At 47.7% G+C, this 20,012-nt stretch overlaps 2 protein-coding genes and 1 long non-coding RNA gene across 25 annotated transcripts in view; 1 reads left to right on the forward strand and 2 right to left on the reverse strand.

Moving 5' to 3' along the window:
• Positions 1-9,630, reverse strand: part of LOC309535978 (bone morphogenetic protein 8B-like) — a 28,924-nt gene extending 19,294 nt beyond the window's left edge. For both annotated transcript variants that reach the window (XM_082229530.1, XM_082229529.1), the window contains exon 1: positions 9,159-9,630. In XM_082229530.1, the coding sequence (XP_082085656.1) occupies positions 9,159-9,615 (457 nt within the window). In that variant the 5' untranslated portion in view covers positions 9,616-9,630. The remainder of the gene's footprint in view (positions 1-9,158) is intronic.
• Positions 9,631-9,772: 142 nt separating this feature from the next.
• LOC309535998 lies at positions 9,773-17,178 on the forward strand. Of its 6 annotated transcripts, none has more exons than XR_014221456.1 (3): positions 9,773-10,272; positions 13,815-15,855; positions 16,196-17,178. It is a non-coding gene; the product is annotated as an uncharacterized lncRNA (long non-coding RNA). The 6 variants fall into 6 exon arrangements; XR_014221458.1 differs by lacking the exon at positions 9,773-10,272 and adding an exon at positions 12,808-13,656; XR_014221460.1 differs by lacking the exon at positions 9,773-10,272 and adding an exon at positions 12,808-13,586.
• MACF1 (microtubule actin crosslinking factor 1) overlaps positions 16,400-20,012 on the reverse strand; it is a 301,663-nt gene continuing 298,050 nt past the window's right edge. For all 17 annotated transcript variants that reach the window (XM_082229489.1, XM_082229488.1, XM_082229497.1 and 14 more), the window contains 2 exons: positions 19,127-19,250; positions 16,400-18,161 (listed from right to left, as the gene is read on the reverse strand). In XM_082229489.1, the coding sequence (XP_082085615.1) occupies positions 17,905-18,161; positions 19,127-19,250 (381 nt within the window). In that variant the 3' untranslated portion in view covers positions 16,400-17,904. The remainder of the gene's footprint in view (positions 18,162-19,126; positions 19,251-20,012) is intronic.

Below are 20,012 nucleotides of genomic sequence, written 5' to 3' on the forward strand. Positions count from 1 at the left end.
ATACCATTCCTTTGGCTTCCAACCTCTTACCACACATTTCCCACATGCTTTCCAGCTCACCCTTATTAATCTAAACAAACAAAAAAACAAGCATCAAAAATTCCATACGTGGTACAGGAAAAAACCCAGACAGCTGAACGCGCCTCCTTAGCTCAGGGAATGCCAACGTGGTGCCCTCCAGATGTTCTTGGCAACCCAGCTTCCCTCATCTCTGACCACTGGCCAAGCTGATGGGTATTGAGAGTCCAACAAGGTCTGGAGGACACCCCAGTGGCTGCCCCTGACTTCCCATCCTCCCTCGTTCCTTATGCTGGTCTCCAGAAATTTAAAAATCTTCTTGGCTTCCTTCGAGGCCTGGATCCCAATGAATTTAGGAGTTGCCAGTATTGGCATTTGAAAGAAAAGCTTCCTGTGTGCCATTATGTGGAGAATATGGGCAGAGTTTTCTCTCTTGTGGGTAGGGAGAATCTTTTCCCACTTAATCAGTGCAACCATAATCCTCTCCTATCTGCACTGAGGTTTGTTCTGCTGCCTTATGTGCAAAAACAAGAGGCCAGACCAAATCCAGCTGAAGCGCAGCTGAAGACCACCAGCCAGCAATTACACTGTCTCTGAGAGGCAACCACGTTGCCTGCCAGCTTGCCAAACACCCACTATACTCTCCCAGGAGACCCTTCAGCTGCCTCCCTTCTAAAGTGGGTCTGAGAGCTGTCACTCTAGCCAGCCTCAGGCTTTGCGAGAACCAGGAGCAGAAACAGCACCTGCTGTAGACATCGGGCCTGGCTTCCCACCCCAACTGGCAGCTGCCTGCCTGGGAGCCTCTGAGGTGGAGCCCTCTTAACTTTAAAGGATGAGGCAGCAGGTGGGTTTAATCCAAAAGCTGCACTAGTTTATTCTGGGCTGTTCACCGTTTATTTCAAATATAGCCTGGTACCACTCCTTGCCACTGCAACAGTCAGAAAATGGGGGGGGGGGAGGAGGAAGGAGCAGCCTGCCACAAGGGAGTCTTCGCAGTGGCAGGGGGTGGAAACAACAGAGGGACCCTCAGTTGGCCTCTTAAAGGGGAAAATAATGCAGAATTCACAACCACAAGACGTGGTGGTGGATACTTGTGGCCTCAAAAGCAGAAGCACTGGCTTGCCACACTATGAAGTAATATGCAGGACCATCTAAAGGGGGAGGCTGCAATAAACCAGAGTCCAAAATGACCCAAATGCACCACAAATTCATAAACTGGAAGACGACAAAAGCTGCATGGGGTCTCCATGGTGTGAGGCAGTCTGCCTCCAGGTGCCAGGATAAAGAACTAGGGAGGCCATCACTGTCATACTTGGGAGCTTCCTCCCTGTCCCTGCTGAGTGAACAAAATGCCAGCCCTCTGTGGAATGTGAATCTTAAAACTGCATGCTGAAGTCAAGACCTCCCTCAAAGGCTTAATTGTTCAAGGGTTCCAACTACTGAGCAGGGAGATGAGCTGGATAAGAAGCACTGCAGCTCAGGGACAGAGCAAAAGTCCCCAGGTTCAACTGGAGTCGGAGAGAGGTTTAACCTGGGCCTCCATCTCAAAGTGGGGCTCCAATCCAGCAGTTTGTTAAGCTTTTAGCATTGGATAACTTTCACAAGTTGTTTCTTTGTACATCAGGCCAAAATGTTTCAACATGTTGAAGCAGGTAAACAACTATCCCCATTCAGCTATGGGGCAAAAGTGTTTGAATGGGCTTAATATCAGCAGCACTACTGCATGAAAGCTAGACTCCCCCCTCAATAGTTAGTGCATGTGCACAGAAAAAGGCCAGGAAAGCATCTGTTAAATGTGAAAAACATTCAGATTATGTCTCATTCTTTTTTCTACATACTTTATTTGTGTGCTGTAGTTTTTCATTTTTATTATGGCTGGTGCCTCAGAAGTGGCCTGGGTCCCTCTGGACCTCTGAGAAGGCCTGTCTCCAGGTAGGGCTGGGGAAACCTCATTCCTGAAAGCCGTGAGAGTCATTGCCAGGCAGTGTAGAGAATACTGTGCTCAATGGACCATTGGTCTGACACGGTCTAAGGCAACTTCCTGTATTCCTACAACTAGGGGGGTGGGGGCAGAGGTCGTTTTAGGATAGGACAACTGGTATAAACACACTGGGTGCCAATGGCACCCCAACAAGATGTAGAATGAAGCGTGAGCCCCCCCCCCGAATTTTAGCATTGCACAGGGTGCTGCTGAAATCTGAGAGCCCAAAGTCTTCCACTGGTGGGGGGAAGCTGTAAAATAGCTTGGCAGGACTTTGGACCCTGCAAGGAGGAAGGGTTCAGCCAGTAGTACAAATAGGTGAACTTGGACTTAATGGCTTTAACCGGCCCTGCATGTTACTTCAGTTGAAAATCACACTGTTAACACACCCACCCACCCACCACAGAACAATTGCTTCTACCTTCCTGGTACATCAAAGCAAAAAGAAAAACAACAAGAAGAAAAATTTGTCGGCCCCGATTTTTTTTTAAAGAAGAAAAACTCTTGAGTATGTGCAGATTTGCATTGTGAAGTCATAGAATCATAGAATCAGAGAGTTGGAATAGACCACAAGGGCCATCGAGTCCAACCCCCTGCCAAGCAGGAAACAAGTCATTTAAATCATAGCACCACAATGGCTAGAGGAATTAATTAGAGCTTGCTTCAAAAAAGTAGAGTGGCCTGGTGCTAAAGACATTTACTTGGGAATAAGCATCATTTTGTTGTAGGAAAGGATATTGTATTTTAAAGAACAACAAAAAAAAACCCCAAAAAACCAAGTACCTGTAACTGCGTACATGCCTAACTGCCCCCCCCCCCACACACTACAGTGAGCAGCACCTGTGCAGGAATGCCCAAACTAGCCCAGGTGCTGATGCCAGGACTGCGTGCCTCTGCTCCTTTCCTGTGCTGCTCTCTGGGAAACAGATATATTTTGGATATTATATTAAAAATATAATATAGAACATTAACAGGGCTTTTTTCGAGCCAGAACTTACTGGAACTCAGTTCTGGCACCTCTCAGGTGGGCACCATTGCCTTTATAAGAGAACAAGAGAGGGTTCATGGTGAGTTTCAGCACCTCTTTTTCTAGAGAAAGAGCACTAAACATTAATATCCATTTAGATAGATATTAAATTCCTGGAAGTTGGGGAAATAGCCACAGTTTTTAGGCAGTCTCACTGGCCTTTTAAGAGTCTGCTGCTGTTTTCAAATTACAACTCTGCTGAACTATGGAGGCAACAGCACTGCTTTGACAGAAGGAAGATTACTGGAAGCTACAGCTCCACCCACAATGGCAGCAGAAGCAACCGCTGATTATCCAATTGCAAAATTCAGCCACGAGGAAGCAGATGCAAACTCCCACTCTTTTCTGGATGGAGGGGGTGCTTGCGCAGGTGAAATTCCCAAGATTGGGCCCAAAGACTTTATTGGCAAGACTGCCAAGAGCCCAGGCAAGGCCCATGCAGCAGCCCCAGCTCCATCATTCCTTGGACATAAGCAAGCTATTAAACTGGGTGGCTCCCCCAAGCTTTCTGTGTTGCCCAAAAATAGTCACCATGGACAGCGAGCAACTCCCAGAAGACAACCTCAGTTTCCTCTTGGCATTTGGTCCAAAGCTCTTGCGGTTGAGGCTGGGAGCGCGATGCAGCTGCCCTTTCCGCTGGAAATCAGGGCGGCTAGCGAGAATCCTAAATTTAAAACGTCCTCAGAATTTCTCTGGTGCAAGAGGCCTCCCATATGCTTCCTTGTTGGGAGGCTACCAAAGATGAACTCGCCCTGCACTGAACAGGCGTGGACAGGCTGGCATCTTTTATTTGTACCATACAGAAAAGGCAGTATGAAAGATAGAGAAATTCATTAAAACGGGTAATGTCTGATGTCGGCATATTTTTTTCCCTTTGAATCTGCTCAACAAAAAAAAACTGAGCCTATTTAAGTGGTGTTGTGTAACAATGGAAATGAGGTGTAGTATAGAATTATTAAGATTTTTGTTCTGAAACGCCGTCAGCACCACAAGATATACAATGCCTTTCACCAAACAAAAGAAAGGGCAAGTTTTGTGTCTATGAAAGAACTCCAAAATTTATCTGTGTCTTTCTCCTTACTTCTTCAATCCTTTTCTCTATGACCCCTTCCCTTCCAAGAATTCTGGAATGTTTAAAAACCAGGAAAAAATTATGCCAAACAAAATGAGGCTGAAGTTGGTTCTATTTCCTAGTTACTTAAGTTTATGCCAACATATTTTGCTAGTCCGTGATCAGAATTTGCTCCCCCGCCCCCCGCAACATTCAATGGTGAGCATAGCTGGTTTGTAAGCCATGAAGAGATAAAACCCACTAATTATGGTTATCAAGAAAATTAACCCACATTTCCAGAGCACGTAGAGTGAGAAATTGTGGTGTGTTAAAACCTTTGGGCAGGAGCCTGTTGGGAAGCAACCAACTTGTTCCCGAAGCACACCAAACCCTAAAAACCAGCAAGTGATATATGGCCAGGGAACCAATCTCATTAATGGTCTCGGGTAAGAGGGTGGTTTTATTCCCTTCCCAAACACTGGAAGCTGCCTTATACCAAGTCAGGCATATTGCCTACACTGACTGGCAGCAGCTCTCAAGAGTTTAAGAAAGGCGACATTCCCAACCCTACCTGGATGCCATTGGGGACTGAACCTGGGACCTTTTGCATGATGAAAGTGCAATGCTGCTGGTATTGCTGGAGCTACAGCCCTCTGCGCACTCTGCCCAGATGAACAAGCCACTGGAACACCAGTTGGTGGGAAGACTTGAACTTGTGTTGTCTCAGAAACTGCTACAAACCTGCATCACCTCACAAACTTGGCAAAAGGGTGGATGTGGCTTCCTTTTTGCTAAATGATGAATAGTAGAGTTTGAGGGGTTTGGGTTGTTTTTTAAAAAAAATGCAATTCATCTTACACGACAAATTCCAGTCATCCAGGGTCTCCCAAAGGTACTTTTCACAGGAAGCTGTGGAGATCTTGAAGTGGTGGGTTAACAAAGTGAGACTTAATCTGGGGAAGACAGAGGTGACAAACTGGTGATTGGGAGTACAACCTGTTCTGGATGGGGTTGTGCTCCTTTTGAGGACGAAGTTCACAGCTAGGTTGGAGTCTGCACCTGGATATATCCAGGTAGTGGCTGAGGCTCTGAACGCTCCAGGTGCACCAGTGGACTATACAGTAGGTGGACTATAAAGGCAGGTAGGGACAAAGCTGCCCTGCTTTCCATGGGGAAATGCACAGCAAGCTTCCAAGTCAGGGGTCAGCAACATGGTCATGTTTGCTAGCAGTGGCAGCTAGTGCCCACTGCAACTGGTCAAGTGGAAGACAGGGAGGTCAACAGTAGGTGGTGCCCGAGCCAACAGCAGGCTGAATCAACTGACTCTACTTTTGTCCCCTTCTTTCACCCTTCCTTAGTTGTGCAAGAGCAACACTGAGACATGGCAGGCAGTGCCACAAACCTGGAGAGGTTGCAAGTGTGAAGGAAGGCAGGTGGAGGCTGGCTGAGGAAAAACTGAGCTTGGTGGGGCAGATGGGAGCGGGACTCCTCTTCTAAGCCATTTATGCAGGTTTCCCTCTGGAGGCCTAAGCTGGTGCCTCTTGTGCATTCTGCTCCTTTGTGCATTTGGGCTAACTCCTCCATACAATAGTCTTTATGAGCGCAAGAGCCCCTCCAAAATAGACCTCTCACTTCTGGGAGCTTGCACCACCTCCCTCCCATTAAAACAGGGGTAGACAACTTTGTGCCCTCCATCTTGCTGGACTACAACTCCCATCAGCCCTAGCCAGCTTGGCAACTGGCCAGAAATTATGGGTGTTGTAGTCCAAAAACATTTAAAAGGGCACATTGTCTTCCTTCCCCTCCTTTTTTTTTGCCAGAACCCACAGAAAGGCACATCAATGTTTCCCCATCAACCTTTCCCACAGTTACAAATGTCACCTGCCTCTTATGTGGATTCTTCCCACACACTTCAAAGCTAATTAGGATATGTGCTTTAATTAGCTTCCTAGTATTGCTTGGGGGATTTGGCACCAGCTACAGGGCGGGATTCCCGCTGTGGGGTGAGGTGAGAAGGAAGAGAAGTACCCCCCACTTCCCGTATCTGGAATGCTAATATGTATCCCCCACTTCCAGTATCTGGAATGCTAATATGTAACCCCCACTTCCAGTATCTGGAATGCTAATATATGCAAATGCAAGACCAGAGCTGGATCAGAGCCTGCATTCTGCCACCCAAGGCGGGCCTTTTAATCATTACCCTATTTTTCTCACTGCTTGGCATGAGCAGGGGCAGAATAGGCAAAGCCAGACCAGGATTATGCCACTTTAACCAATACTATGGGCAGCATTCACATGTAATGCTGAATGGTTTAAATAGGGCGGTAATGCAAGCTGGCATTTTAATAATAACCACCTCGTGTGGATGCTGCAAAAAGCTTTAATGAGCAGGGATCCCCCATCCCAGAATAAAGGGCCATCTGGAAGCACCCACAGATTTCCCCCAGGATTGACTGTGCTGCTGGACAATGAATGTGGGGAGGATTGTGTCTCACATAAACTAGTAATGGGACAGGGTTGGGAGGGAAAGAAGCCATTCAAGGCTGCTTCCTTCAGGCCAACTTAGACATTTCAATCTGATTGCATCTATTTCATACCGGTTCTTGAATTGTTACCTACCGCGTACCCTCAGGAGAGGGCCAGCTCGAAATTGAAGTATCACATGAGGGATGCAGGTTAAGGAACAGCCGCTTCATATACTGCTCACACAACCAAGTTTCAGTAAGTCAGCAGTTCAGAGGCACAAGAACTGGCTCAACTGGATTCCAGTGCCTCTTTGCTTGCCACCTGGAATGGGACTCCTTGGAATCTTTGCTCCAAGTGTCACAAGGCTGCGAGCCTGGTCCAGCCAGAGGGGAAGCCCCACCTTGGCTCTCAATGCTTGATCCACCCCACTTTCCTCCCTCTTGCCCTCGAGTGCTGATGGAGCAGTGACCCCCATCAAGAGGGATGCTTGGCAGTAGGTGGCAAAGAAGCCCTTGAGTCCCCTGCTCTCCATCCAACACATTCTGGCTTGGCCACATTGCTCTTCCTAGATGTGATAAAAGGCAGTTGTGCTACATTTCACCATGAGAACCCCCCACCCAGGCTCCACCAGTCACTCACTGCTAAAAACCACCACCTGCAAGTTACAGGTGCAGGAGGGCAGGGCAGGGCACAATCAGCACAGTTAAGTCATCAAGCTTATCAGGATGCTGGTCCTGATGTGGCTGCATGCTTCAACATCCCCATAAAAAAACAGAATGAAAAAACAACAGCAAAAAGCACCAGGCTAGTCTATACACAGGGAGTTGGAGAGAGAGAATCATTTGAATGTACTGTACTAAGATGTAGCACAGGGTGGCCACAGGACCCCTTTGGCTCCTGGATGGATTGCACAGTGGTCCTTCTAGGACTGTCTGTTTGCCCCCACCCCCCACCCCTGGGCTGCAAACAGCCAAATAACATTATACCCAAAGATGGATTGTGAATCTGGAGTAGTCCTATAATCCTCAAAGTACAGACAAGTTGGAATTCTGCCACCCAGACTGATATGCCTCCCCAAAATAAAGCCAAAGCAATGATATGCCATCAAGTGGTAGGGAAGTTTCTGAAGACTTCAGCTTGTAAAAAAATGCATGCAGTCTCTCTATCTCTGCCCCCCCCTGCTTGAAATTCTGATGATCATAGGAGCCAACTCCCAGGGGCTATGGGGTCTTCACCCCCCCAATGAAATATTTGAGGGGGCTGGGACACCCCCTTCAAAGTTGATGGGTATTGCCATTCAAAGGGTGTGAATACACCACATCATGTGATCATCATGGGCTTCTTTCATTTACTGTATTATACCAACTTGGGACAGCAAGGTTGTTGTTGTTGTTAATGATCACATTTCTGCCCTGCTCTTCTTGCCAATGGAGTGTGACGGGTGTGTTTTCCCCCTCCCCCAATTTTTTCTGCAAGATTTGTTGGAAGTAGGTGACTCCTGCTGACCCCACATTTGGAAGGTGGGACCTGAATCATGTGAAGGGTGGGGAGGTTTGCTTCCTTTCTTTGGTGCTTTCCCTCACCCGAGTGCTCAGTGAGTAGCTTAAGTTTCCTCTAGGACCCCCTGAAAACACCTTGCTGCTCTGTCTGCTTTCTCTTCTCAGGGAGAGATTTGTTGCCGCTGTCAGTCTCCCTCCCGCCCCACGCAGGTCTGGTGGAGAGACTGCTGGGTGGACTGCCTTACTTGGGGTGAAGGGCTTTCCCACCCCATGGATCCGTCCCTTTTAACAGATGGCTTCCTCCCCAAAGTCGGTCTGGGAATGAAGTGTCATGACATTTTGTGGGGCTCCACCATGCCACCAAGATTGCAATCCTGTGCACATTCCCAAAAGGTGCAAATTTACTTCATTCTCAGTTTGCCGCTTGCACAGCCTAAAATCTGCAGACCTTGAATTCCACCTGGCCCTTTGCACACCCTAGACGAGGCCAAGCATGGGTAGACTTTGCAGCTTCTAAGATCTACTTGCTTTTTTGACTAGAACACGAAGGTAACTCAGCTGGATCCAGGAGAAATATACCGTAATAGTTCATTTCCCTGCCTCCACCTCCACCTCAGTACAGTGGTATCTCAGGTTACATACGCTTCAGGTTACACACTCTGCTAACCCAGAAATAGTGCTTCAGGTTAAGAACTTTGCTTCAGGATAAGAACAGAAATCGGGCTCCAGCGGCGCTGCAGCAGCAGGAGGCCCCATTAGCTAAAGTGGTGCTTCAAGTTAAGAACGGACCTCCTGAACGAATTAAGTACTTAACCCGAGGTACCACTGTATTGTAATTCAGAAAATGGGCTACCTCTGCCCAGGAATGCAGAAGCACCCAAGAAGAGCCAGTCGTCCTGACACACACAAAACCTTATTTCTCCACGCCAGTAGCCGAATTTAGGGGTTTTGTTATTATTACTGTTCCGCACGGCGGTCCCCGGCTGCAGACCACCCTCTACCCACCCCGGCCTCGCCCACCGCTCGGCTCTCAGCCCCTGGCGTCGGAGGGCGGCCGCTCTCCCATGCCCGGTTCCTCGCGAGCAGCGCCGTCGGAGCGCTCGCTTGCTCACTCACCCAGGTTGACGAAGCTCATGACGGTGTCGGCGCCGTCGGCGGCCCGGCTCCGCGGGGGACTCCTCGCCCAGCTCGGTGTCCAGGGGCTGCCCTCGTCGTCCCCGTCGTCGTCGTCGTCGTCCTGGCTTGCCATCGCGCGGTACAGGTCGAGCATGAAGAGCGGCGCGGCCGAGGGCGGCTGCCGTTGCTGCTGCTGCCGGGCGGCGGCTTTGGTGCCCGTCGGGGCGGGTCGCGTCCGGGGCCGGGGTCTGCCCGGCAGGCCCAGCAGGGCCAGGATCTCGCGCTGCATCTCGCGCCGCTCTCGCCCGCTGAGCCGGCGCTGCTGGGGCGGCTGCTGCTGCTGCGGGCAGGAGGCGGCGGCGCGGCTCGACGCCCGGCGGGCCCAGGGCTCTCCCGCCAGCAGCAGCAACAGCAGCATGGGGAAGAGCAAGGGGATCGGGGCCGGCGGGAGCCGCATCCTGGCGCCCAGCTCGGCGGTGGTAGCAGCTGCCCGGCCAGGGCGCAGGCGGATTCGGCGCGCCACGGCCGTCGGGGCGGCCCTTTAAGTGGCTTGAGGCGGGAAGCACGTGCTGCTCCTCGTCGGACGCGCTGGGCGGCCGCTCGCTTGCTCCGGCCCTGCCCTCCGCCGAGCGACGGCGAGGGGCCCTGAGCGCGTGCAGAGTGCCTCCCCCAGGGCCAGGAGCGAAGCTCCCTTGGATCGGTTCCCAGGGAAGGGAGGCTCCCGAGCCGCCGACGCGCCCCGGGAGGAGGCCGCGCGGCTGCGAGGGCCACCTCCCCGCCTTCTTTCACACAGACCCGCCTGAGCCGGCACCGCCCGCCTCCTCGGCTGCCGCTGCTCTGCTGCTGGGATGCAGACGGGCAGCGCCTCGGGGCAGAGACGGCAATTCTTTTGCCACGAAGAGGCAGAGCCATGTGATGGCGGCACAAAAGTGCAGCTTGGTCCCGGCCTGAAGGGGGTGGTGGCGTGTCCGCCCCCTTTCTTGTGGGGCACCCACAGAGGACAAGAGATACCGCAGGGCGGCATCTCTCGGGGACTAGAGCTCTCTGGGCGAGCAGGTGCTGCTACCTTACGATCAGTGCAAGAAGAACCAAGAACCGCCTGTGCAGGACAAAGGTATCGTGGCTCTGTTGGACTCCATTTCCCATTAGCCCCAGCCAGCTTTTCTAGCTGTCGGGGGCGATGGGAGTTTAAGGTTGTGCTCACTCACACTCCCGTTGACTCTGCATTGACTGCGTTTCCGGTGCTGGGGTTTTCACACGTGGTCGCAGTTTGTGTATCCCGTACTTTGTTATAAGAGACTGCTGCTCGAAGCCGTTGCTTCTCAAACCAGGCAGCTTCACGCCGATTGGAGTCCTTAAGCCGCTCCTAATTAATCTCTGGCCAAGGTGTGAACACCTGTGCAGAGAGCAAAGGCGCGCCCAGCCACAAAGGGAGTAAGCTGTGCTGATATGAACAGGTAGCGTGGAAAGAGCGGTGAGACAACTTCATTGCCCTCCAAGGGGGTAACGTGAGCGCACCCACAGGAACTTTGTCATCCTGTTTTAACTGGCTTATTAGCCGTCTTGCTCTGAATTGCTTGGTTGCAATTCTGCTTCTTCCCGACCGACAGAGGACCCTCCCCGGGAACTCTCAGCGCTGGTAGGACTTCTTAGATTGGTTCTCCAGGCTGAGTTTATAACAATCCTCTCTCCCTGTGCTCTTTCCTTTTATGATATGTCTCATCACTAACATTTGCAAGCCTTTCTGGAAGCTCTCCACCACCACCCGCAGAATAGCAAGAAGATAACAATGCTATATAGATATGGCACCCACCCACCCCTCTGCAATAAGTCCATGATGGTCAACATACTCTGCTACAACAGGATAGGGGGAACACAATGTAGGGGGAAATAATGGTTTTAGACTGTTCTGAAACTACTATCCATAAATTTCATCACTCAAAATTCCACTATTATATGAGTGGGCCAGTCCCTGTTCCCAAGATTTAATCAGGCTTGGGGAACCTGCTGAAATTGACCTTGGCAAATGACCTGATCTTGGACAAAATGTGGGGGTGGGGGGACAGAACTTAGCTATACATGGGAGTTTGCACTTCTCTGAATGTCATGACATGGTTGGTGACAGCTTATATGTATCAAAACACACATTTAAACACATACTTATGAGAAAAAATTCATTTTTAAGTTAGGGTTGGCTGAACTATTTCTTGTTTGTTTCACTTACATTGATATCAACTGTTTTGGCAATATTTTGGAGGATGAAACAATATTCTTTGATGGAGAAGGGAACTGGAAAATCTGCCATTTTGTTTCCCCTAGAAATCCCTGTTATGAGGTGCTGTTTGAATTCTGAGGAAATTGTAAAAGCTGCCATCTTAAAGAATGGTTGCCTCCTTTGCTGTTCACTTGGAGCTGCCATTATAGTGGACAGCAGAGTGTCTGTGACACAATGTACACTTTTATGAAGTGGATTCACTGCCCCCGCTCTGGCAACTCATTCTGAGAAAAGACAAAGACAGGAAAAATATTTGTCAACAATAACCATATCCTGCAATCCTATGATTAAATATTAACAATTTCTTCATCTTCTTCTCTTTTCAATTGTTTATCACAAAAATAAGTTTGTAGTAATATTAGTGGTCAATGTATAAGTTATAAGTATAACTTATACATTGGTTCGTGAATTGGTTTAAATGAAAGCAAAAAGGAAACAGGATAGAACAGAGTTAACAGATAACATTCAACATCACATGGCTAAATGTCTAATTAGGAGCCCTTGTGGTTGTGCTTAGATTCAGTATGAGTATAATAGTCATTTTTCCTCTTGTGTTACTAATGAAACAATGAAGTGTTGGTATAGTGATGAAAGTGAGATGGGGGTTAAAAGTGAAGATAATAATTTATGTTTAAATTTACATTTATTTCAACCAGGTTGAGCCAAATGCTGATTGTTCATTTTCTGGAATACTAGCATATGTTATGAAATTAAACCACACCGGGATAAAGCCATCTTTCTCGATCTGTCCACATGTCAACTGTTGTTTATTTGTTATATCTCAAGGAGGGATGGTTCCCAAACTGTTTTGTACCAATTGTCTATTGTTGTGTAAGAAAGGTCTTTCCAGTGTCTGGTTACAGTATGTTGTGTCTTGTCACTTGTACTAAATGGCTTATTAATCCTTTATTATGTAGATCCAGATATATTTGAGGAAGCTAATTCTGGTTTGACTTCCAATTGTTGTTTTGTTATTTTATTAATTTCTTGGAATATCGCATTCCAGAAAGGCTGGGTTTTTGTAAAGCCCCACCTCATGTGGAGAGTTGTACTGGGTGTTGGCCAGCCCCTCCAGCGATGTGGTGAGGCACCAGGATGGATCATTGCCAGCTTTCTAGAGGTTAATTCTCTATCACTCACCAAAATAAATAGGTTTTTTGTCCATTCCATTGAGCTGGCTCAAGGTTATAGCCAATATTGCATTCATGTTGATAGGGTCAAGTGAACCCACTGATGCACTGAGTAGAATTTTATAAATGTTATATCTGGTCCTTGTCCTTCTGGGGATATTACGAGGGTGGCTGCTATACTGGTAATTGGGTTAGCTAAAAAAAATCTGGATTTGGTGGAGTAGCAGCCAAGGGGTTTGTAAGTTTCCTAGTTTAGTCTGTATTTCTTGATCTGATAGTGGCGTATTTTTGTTATAAAAGTCGCATGATCGGTATTAGACCTTTAGCTAAATGTGAACTATTTTGTGCCTCTACAGCTTTATTTAAAAGGTTTAATAGGTGTTCCATATCATGGGGCTGGGGCATGGATGGAAGAGAGGAAGTTGAGCAGTAAAGAACTAAGCCCCAGAGAATTCAGTTGTTTTTCTCCAAAGAAAACATGCCAAAGAACCAGTGAAACGATTTGGTGGTGGGGCAATTTCATGAAACTCTTTCCCCTCAGATGACTGGGTCATTTCACTTATTTTTGGTCAAATTCCTCTTCCTCCCTTGCCCTTTTTGGGCAGCCTTGTCTGTTTTGAGGTCCTGAGGTAATGGTCATGCTTGTATGTTACCTTTCTACAGTTCAAACCACGCTCACGGTGGCTTACAATGTGAAAAAAATACACAACTTCAGCATAACAAAGGTAGTCCTAAACAATAAATAAAATATTTTTAAAATACCAAACTGAACAATTTCCACATCAATCACAGCAAAATCTAAAATAAAGATACAAGAAACCAAGAGCAGCAACTCCCCTCCCAACAACACCCCCCCCAAAACATCCACCCACACACCCCAGTTCTTTCATTCTGAAAGTGGCAGTTGGGGCCGAGGGCAGTTGGCACCCATGGTTGCCATGACAATGGGGTTCTGAGCCTAACTCACTGTGAAGCAGGCAGCAGGCCCTTGTGGTGCCTCTCTGGACTTGGCTGCAGGCAGAGGTACGCGGTGGGTGGGAGTCTCTCCTGCCAGTTGATTTGTGCTAGGGCCCTCGAGAAGAGACTATTCAGAGTAAGTGTTGACACCCCAGCCACAGTTTGGAGGGGGAAATTTTTCAGAGTCCCCCAGACCTGACTGCACCCTGGCCCCAACTGGCATGGAGTGTAGCTGAGCACCCACCCAGTCCATCCCTCCCTCAGACTCAGATGCATTTCTGCTCTCCTTTGCAGAATGTCCAAGAGACGCTCATCTGCTGCGTGTCAGGGAAGAGTTCTAGCAGCTTCTCTTGCAAGGTATGACATCTGGCTTCCTATCTATTATGATTAAAAGCAGCCCCATCAATACACATGTGCAGAATTTAGCAGTGTTTCATAAGCTGGGAAAAGAAGCATCTCTGCCCTCAAAGAGCTTCCAGTTCAAACTTAAATTAACTGAGGTGATGACGAAGGTGAGAGAGAAGGGTAGGAAAAAGATGGCATGACTTGGATTAGTATTCAGGGGTTTCCATACTGAAAGTGGGGAAGAGTGGAATCCACATAATGACCTCCTTGGGGTATTTCGGGGGCAGGGGGGAGGTCCTCTAGGATGGTGCACCTGTCACTTGATCCTTTGGCACCCTGAATCCAGTTGAGCCCTGCATCTCCCTGGTGCATGACACTAAGGATTCAGCATGTGGCCTATTAGCTGAAGTCAGTGGAAAGAGAAGTTGTTGGAGAAAGGGTGCATCTAGGATTAGGAGCATTTTAAAACTTCAGAAGCTGAGCTTGCCTGTGAGCATCTATGTGCCTTATATGGAGCCAGACTATTAGTCTATTCAGCTTAGGACAGTCTAGCTCTCCAAGACCCCCAACAAAATCCTTGCTCAGCTCCGGCACCTGAGAGCCTTTTAGATATGGGGATGCCAGGAATAGAACTGGGGAACCTTGTGTACTAGGCATGACTCTGCCCCTTGATCGGGGTTCCTCCTGTCGGCAAATCTCTTCTTCACACATATGAAATTTACATGTGGCAGCCTACTCCAAGCACAATTTCTGGATGTTAGGCTGCTTGAAAAGGCACAGGAGCAGAGCCTGGAGAACAACTGACAACTTTGTTTACTTGTTCCCAGTTGGGCCCTGGAAGAACAACCCCATTTGTACTGATTTAAAAAGGGGCAGTTGTGGTTCTGGATTCCAGGCCTGTGTGTTTACATGGTTGCCAGATCACAGATGTTGCGAGCTGGTCTTGCCCATTCGGAAGCCGGCTGAAAGTTCCAATGCTGCTCAGGGATTTGCTCACTAATTGCTTCTCCTCCCCTGTTGAAGTTCTCTTTGTGTCTATAGGGCAGGGAAATTGTGACGGTAGCATTGCTCCAAGAAAGCCAGGAAAAAAGAAATGTTTTAATTGTTGAAGTATTGGGTTACTGAGTGTGTGCACTCCACAGCTCTGGAGGGCAGTGTCAACTTACTTGCAGGGTTGCCAGATTACAATAATATTGCTGTAATCTTTTTCTACATAATTATTGTCAAACCCCATGTTGCCAATTTCAAGTTCATAAATGCAAGTGCTTTGCTCAAAAAGAAAAAAAGCAGGGCCCAATTATCTGTGGAAACAGCAAACTTCCCATCTTTACATCCATTACAGCATGCTACCATTGGCTTTTGTGGGACCACAGACAAGGTGATTTGTATTGGCTGCAGTATAATAGAGAAAGTGGAATATTTTTCTCCCTTCTGATGACACTGGAACTTTTGGACATCCAAGCTGAATGTTGGAAGGTTCGGGACAGACAAAAGAAAATCTTTCTTCACATAGTGTAAACTATGGAACTCGCTCCTACAGGGGGCAGTGATGGCAATCAACTTGGGTGGCTTTAAAAGAGGACTGGACAAGTTAATGGATAAGCCTACCAACTGCAACAATTTTCTGCCTCCACGGTAGGAGGCAGTAATATTTCAGAATACCAGTTGCTGGAAACCACGAAGAGAGTTCTCTTGTGTTCCTATCCTGCTTGTGGGCTTTGCACAGGCTCCCAATATAGTTTGGGCAGTCTAAGTATGGAAATGAGCACATTCTGTCCTTTTATCATTTGTACACATGCTGTCCTTGACGCTGCCTGTCATTTAAGTGCTTCATATACACATTCACCTAACATGTCCAGTTTCCCCATTTCCCCAACTGCACAACAAAACAAAGCAAAACCAAACGCTGCTGTGAGTTGCCCTCCTGTGCTTTGAAAGGGCAGAGCAGATGGAACATCATCTCTTTAGAAGTGCAACAGCCAGGAGCATGGTGAATTGGTCTCTCTTACTGCAGAGGCCCTTTAGGAGACAGTGGACTGGTTAACTTGCCCATAATTTGTGGTTGTCTGGTACACATCTGTTGGTTTCTATGGTTTGGAAGTGGTTCCCAAATGGGGTGGGGTACTGCCCCCTGGGAGGCAGTGAGATTACCTAGGGGATTGGTAAGAGGCAAGGGTTTGGAAAGCTGGTATCACTGGAAGTTCATCAATTTTGTTGAATTATGCAAATAGTTTTAATTGAATTTTGAATAAATGTGCAATTAATTGTCACTGTTTTGAATTTGAATTTTGTTGTCTTCCATAATGGGTCATTCTCAATGTTTTTTATAGGGCAGGGGGCACTGGGGATGATCTTACGGAACCAAGTGGTGGAGGCTCAAAAAGAGTTTTGGAACCACCGCATTCGAGCAAATAATCACAGAGAAAGCAGGCGGCTCTATTCTGTGCCAGAGGAGAAGTGATTGGCTGGGAAGACACACCTGTACTCTTAATGCTAATCCAGTGGCTTCTTCCATGGCATAAAAAAGAGGCAAGTTTCTTTTTATTATTACTGCAAGCAATTTTAATACAAAAAGTGTCTTCTTTTTTTAAACAATTCATTGGTAGAGCTTCAGGTTCTGGCTCAATTAAACCAACTGAGAGAATCACACAGCAATATGGTCAGTCAGAGCAGGGGAAAGAGCAAAAGTTAATAAATACAGGAAGACCAAGTAGCCCCCAACTCCCTGCCCCTCCCCCTTCTTTACTGTCCCAAAGTTGGCTTTACTTTTTAAAACATCCCTCCCCTTCTTCTCCCCTCCACAATGGAAAAAATGATCATATAAAAGCGAGCTGGGGGGCGGAGGGGGCGGCGCACAAGTGGGGCTGCTGGTGATGCGCTTTAAAATTCCCAAGAACAAGCTCCTGTGCGTGTTGAAGGCAGCTCTGTCGTCGTCTTCTCCCCTGGAGTGTGGAGGGGCCTCTTGGACGTCAGTATGGTCAGAAGTGGCATTAACCAGTTGAGACAATAAATAGGAAACAATGCAGTTAAATAGCAGTTCGTGAACTAAAAAGTGAAGTCAGTTTTTTTTTGTTTTGTTTTAACAGCAATGTGAGAGAAGAACCAAGTTTTGTGGGAACTCCCCTCTTTGGCTCCACTGCTCAAAGGTTTTGCTGTGTGTGCCCCAACCCCAGGCATCGTCCACACAGGTATGATGCTACTGGAGAGCTTCAAGTGTAAAATATTGAAAACATAGTATTAGTTGTTCTTTAAAAGCTCAGCGGCTGACAGTACTTTCATTTCGCTAAATACAGCATTTTAGTGAACATCTTTACTTGTATGTAGCATGTGTGCAATTGTTTTTTTAAATTTATTAGTTCAAACTTACTCCACTTTATCTTCAGGTAAAACCACAATGATTTCTTTTAAAAACTGGAAACAGAAGCCCCAGATCCCATTCACCTCACATTTCTCTCTTTTTGAGGTATCCATGATTTACAAAAAAAAAAAAAAAAGAAAGAAAGAAAGAGAGAGAGAGAGAAAGAAAGAATTCCTTGAACACTGCTGGATATTCAGGTGTTGCTTTTAAATATAATTTACCTTGCTGAGACAGCAAGTTAAGTTTTTATAAAGATGCATTTAGGAAATAATCCTAAAAGATAAAGCAGGATCACTTCCTGCACTGCACAGAAATCCTATTTATATAATTTTTTTAACTTTTTGTTTTTACATTTTCACATCTTGACCTTTTGCTTGCTTCTATTCTCTCCCACATTTCATTTTTTTTTCCCTGGGCCCTCCCAGCGCTAAGGAGGTCACCAGAAGGCAAGTTTTATCTACATAAATATTCACATGAAAATAGTAACTTACAAAAAAAGAAAATTAACAGAACAAAATAAGGCAGCTTCATAACACAATTAATCTTTTACACTTTTAACAATATAATTTCTCCCATGTAGAATAAATATACATCCAATGTATGAAGCAGGGTTAAAAAATGGACACAGGTTTTTTGTTTGTGTGTGTGTGTATGTGTAAATGTGTGCATGGGGTCTTATTATTATCTCTTGGGGCCTGGCGTCTTGGGGGTGGCTGTGGTCGCTTTCTTAGATATGGTAGGGATTTTGGAGGGCTTTGCCATGCCCCGTCGGGAGCTGCCCTGCCCCCCCGTTGCGCTGCTTTCGGACGTGTCTGAGCAGGCTGACTGTGTCTCTAGGAGGTCAAAGTCAGATGCGTCGCTGCCCCGCCGGCTGCTGGCGCGGCTCCCTGCCCGGCTCCCTGCCCGGCTCTGAGGGCGACTGCTCGTTTTCTTAGGATCTGAAAAGTAAAACAGATGTGTCCATCACCACCATGGAAGCCCAGGAAGGCCTTACAACATGCTATTGCTCCGTCCCTCAAGGGCAGCCCCCGTCTTGTTTTCCAGCTAGATGCCACCTTCCCTTTAGACATCCTCTGTGTGTGCTGGAACGGTGGCTCTCACAGCTACCACAAGCAGTTGATGCCTGAGCAGTCGGGCCCTCCCCACAACATAGCTGAACCTATTTCAGTGTACTACTCTCTATAGAGAGACCCCTTGCTCTGGAACTGCCTCGCTGCCAGTGGAGGTGACAGTCAAACTGGCTGATGTTGCTGTATCATCATTGGTGCTTCATTCCACTTTGTGGCCAGGCGGGGTCATGTGTGGGCTTCCTTATGTCTTGGAGGAATCACTGAAGCATGGGGGCTTTCACTTGCTATTAATTTCTCAACAAAAAGCTCCTGCGTATCCCATATATAGTTCTACTCAGAAGTCCCACCGAGTGCAATAGGGCTTATGCACAGCAATGTGGAGGCAGGGTTGTGGGCTAAAATAATAAAACTTTGCATAAATGGAATTGGCTATAGTGAAAGTGTGATGAACCTCCAGTTGGCGCCACCTGCAATAGCTCTGACCCGTTGACTGGTCAGAAATGGTCATGCTCCCAAGAGCACAGAAAACCAGCTGCAAGTACAAGGGCAGAGTGAAGACTATTAGCAGCAGGAGCCCCCAGCCCGCCCCCGCTGGAAGTAACCCTCATCAGGGAGGCTGGAATTACTCATCCCACCTAACAGAAGTAGAGGCTGAAACTCAGAGCAGCTTGACCCAAGTCCCACTCCTGTGTTCACCTGCTCAGTTTACTGAATTTTGTTCATTGTTTCCCACAACCAAAGGAAGCCCCGAAGTGATTCACAAAACAAAGAATGAAAAGGCAATACATGCAGCACACAAGCATGGACTGTGTCACCTCCAGAAAGGCACTTACCAGCCCGACTAGTTTTGGCACCTGAAGACACTGGCGAGGAGCTGTTACTGGTGTCGCCAGCGAGAGAAGTCCGGCTGGAGTGGAAAGTGGGTCGCTTCAGCTTGCTGCTTGAAGAGGGAACGACCTTGGGAGAAAGAGACGTTTATCTCAACAGTCATCATTTGCTTCCTAAACAGGTGCTGGTTGAGAGGATCCCTGCACTCCAGCAGCCAGACTGCAGCCCCCACTGCATCTTAAAGGTCAACAAGGAATGAAGGAGCATCAAGTCCTGCTGTCCCCTCCCCATGAATCACAGAGGGGCTCAACAGTTGTTAAACAAGAACCCAGAAAGACTGAATTGTGGCTGCTGTAGCCAAGAAGTCCCACGTGGGAACTTCTGTGGACATCCAGCTCTTCACCTGCCCATTTTGCTTTCTGCTAATGGACATGAACACATTTACAGGGCTGCCTGCCCACCCACCCCATGTTCCTCATGACCTTTAAGGTGCTGCGGGCCAAGAAGAGAAGCAGACAGACAAGACACACCAAGAAGGCCATTCTCTGCTATTAGTCCTCTTTACCACCCAGCGCTGGATGGCAGGCTCATTAATTGGACCCCTGTGCTTGCCGTCTCTAAAAAGGGCAGAAAAGAAGCTCCTGAGCACTTGAGCATGAGCAGCAAGAAGGCACCTTGGTGAGGTTTAGTCCAAGTCATCACACCTCTGTCTAGAAAGAGCAGGGGATCTGCTTGGCACTGAACAGTTCTATTTGTGCCCCATGGAAGAAGCAGGACAGAGAGCAGCTCGGAACTGGAGTGGGCGGGGATCCTGCTCATTTTGGACACCACAGCTGCAGCTCCCATCAGCCTCTTTAAAGCAGGTGCAGAGCAGGACGCCAGCTACTATTT

This window comes from Podarcis vaucheri, assembly GCF_965113315.1.
Source record: "Podarcis vaucheri genome assembly, chromosome: 7".
NCBI lineage: Eukaryota > Metazoa > Chordata > Lepidosauria > Squamata > Lacertidae > Podarcis > Podarcis vaucheri.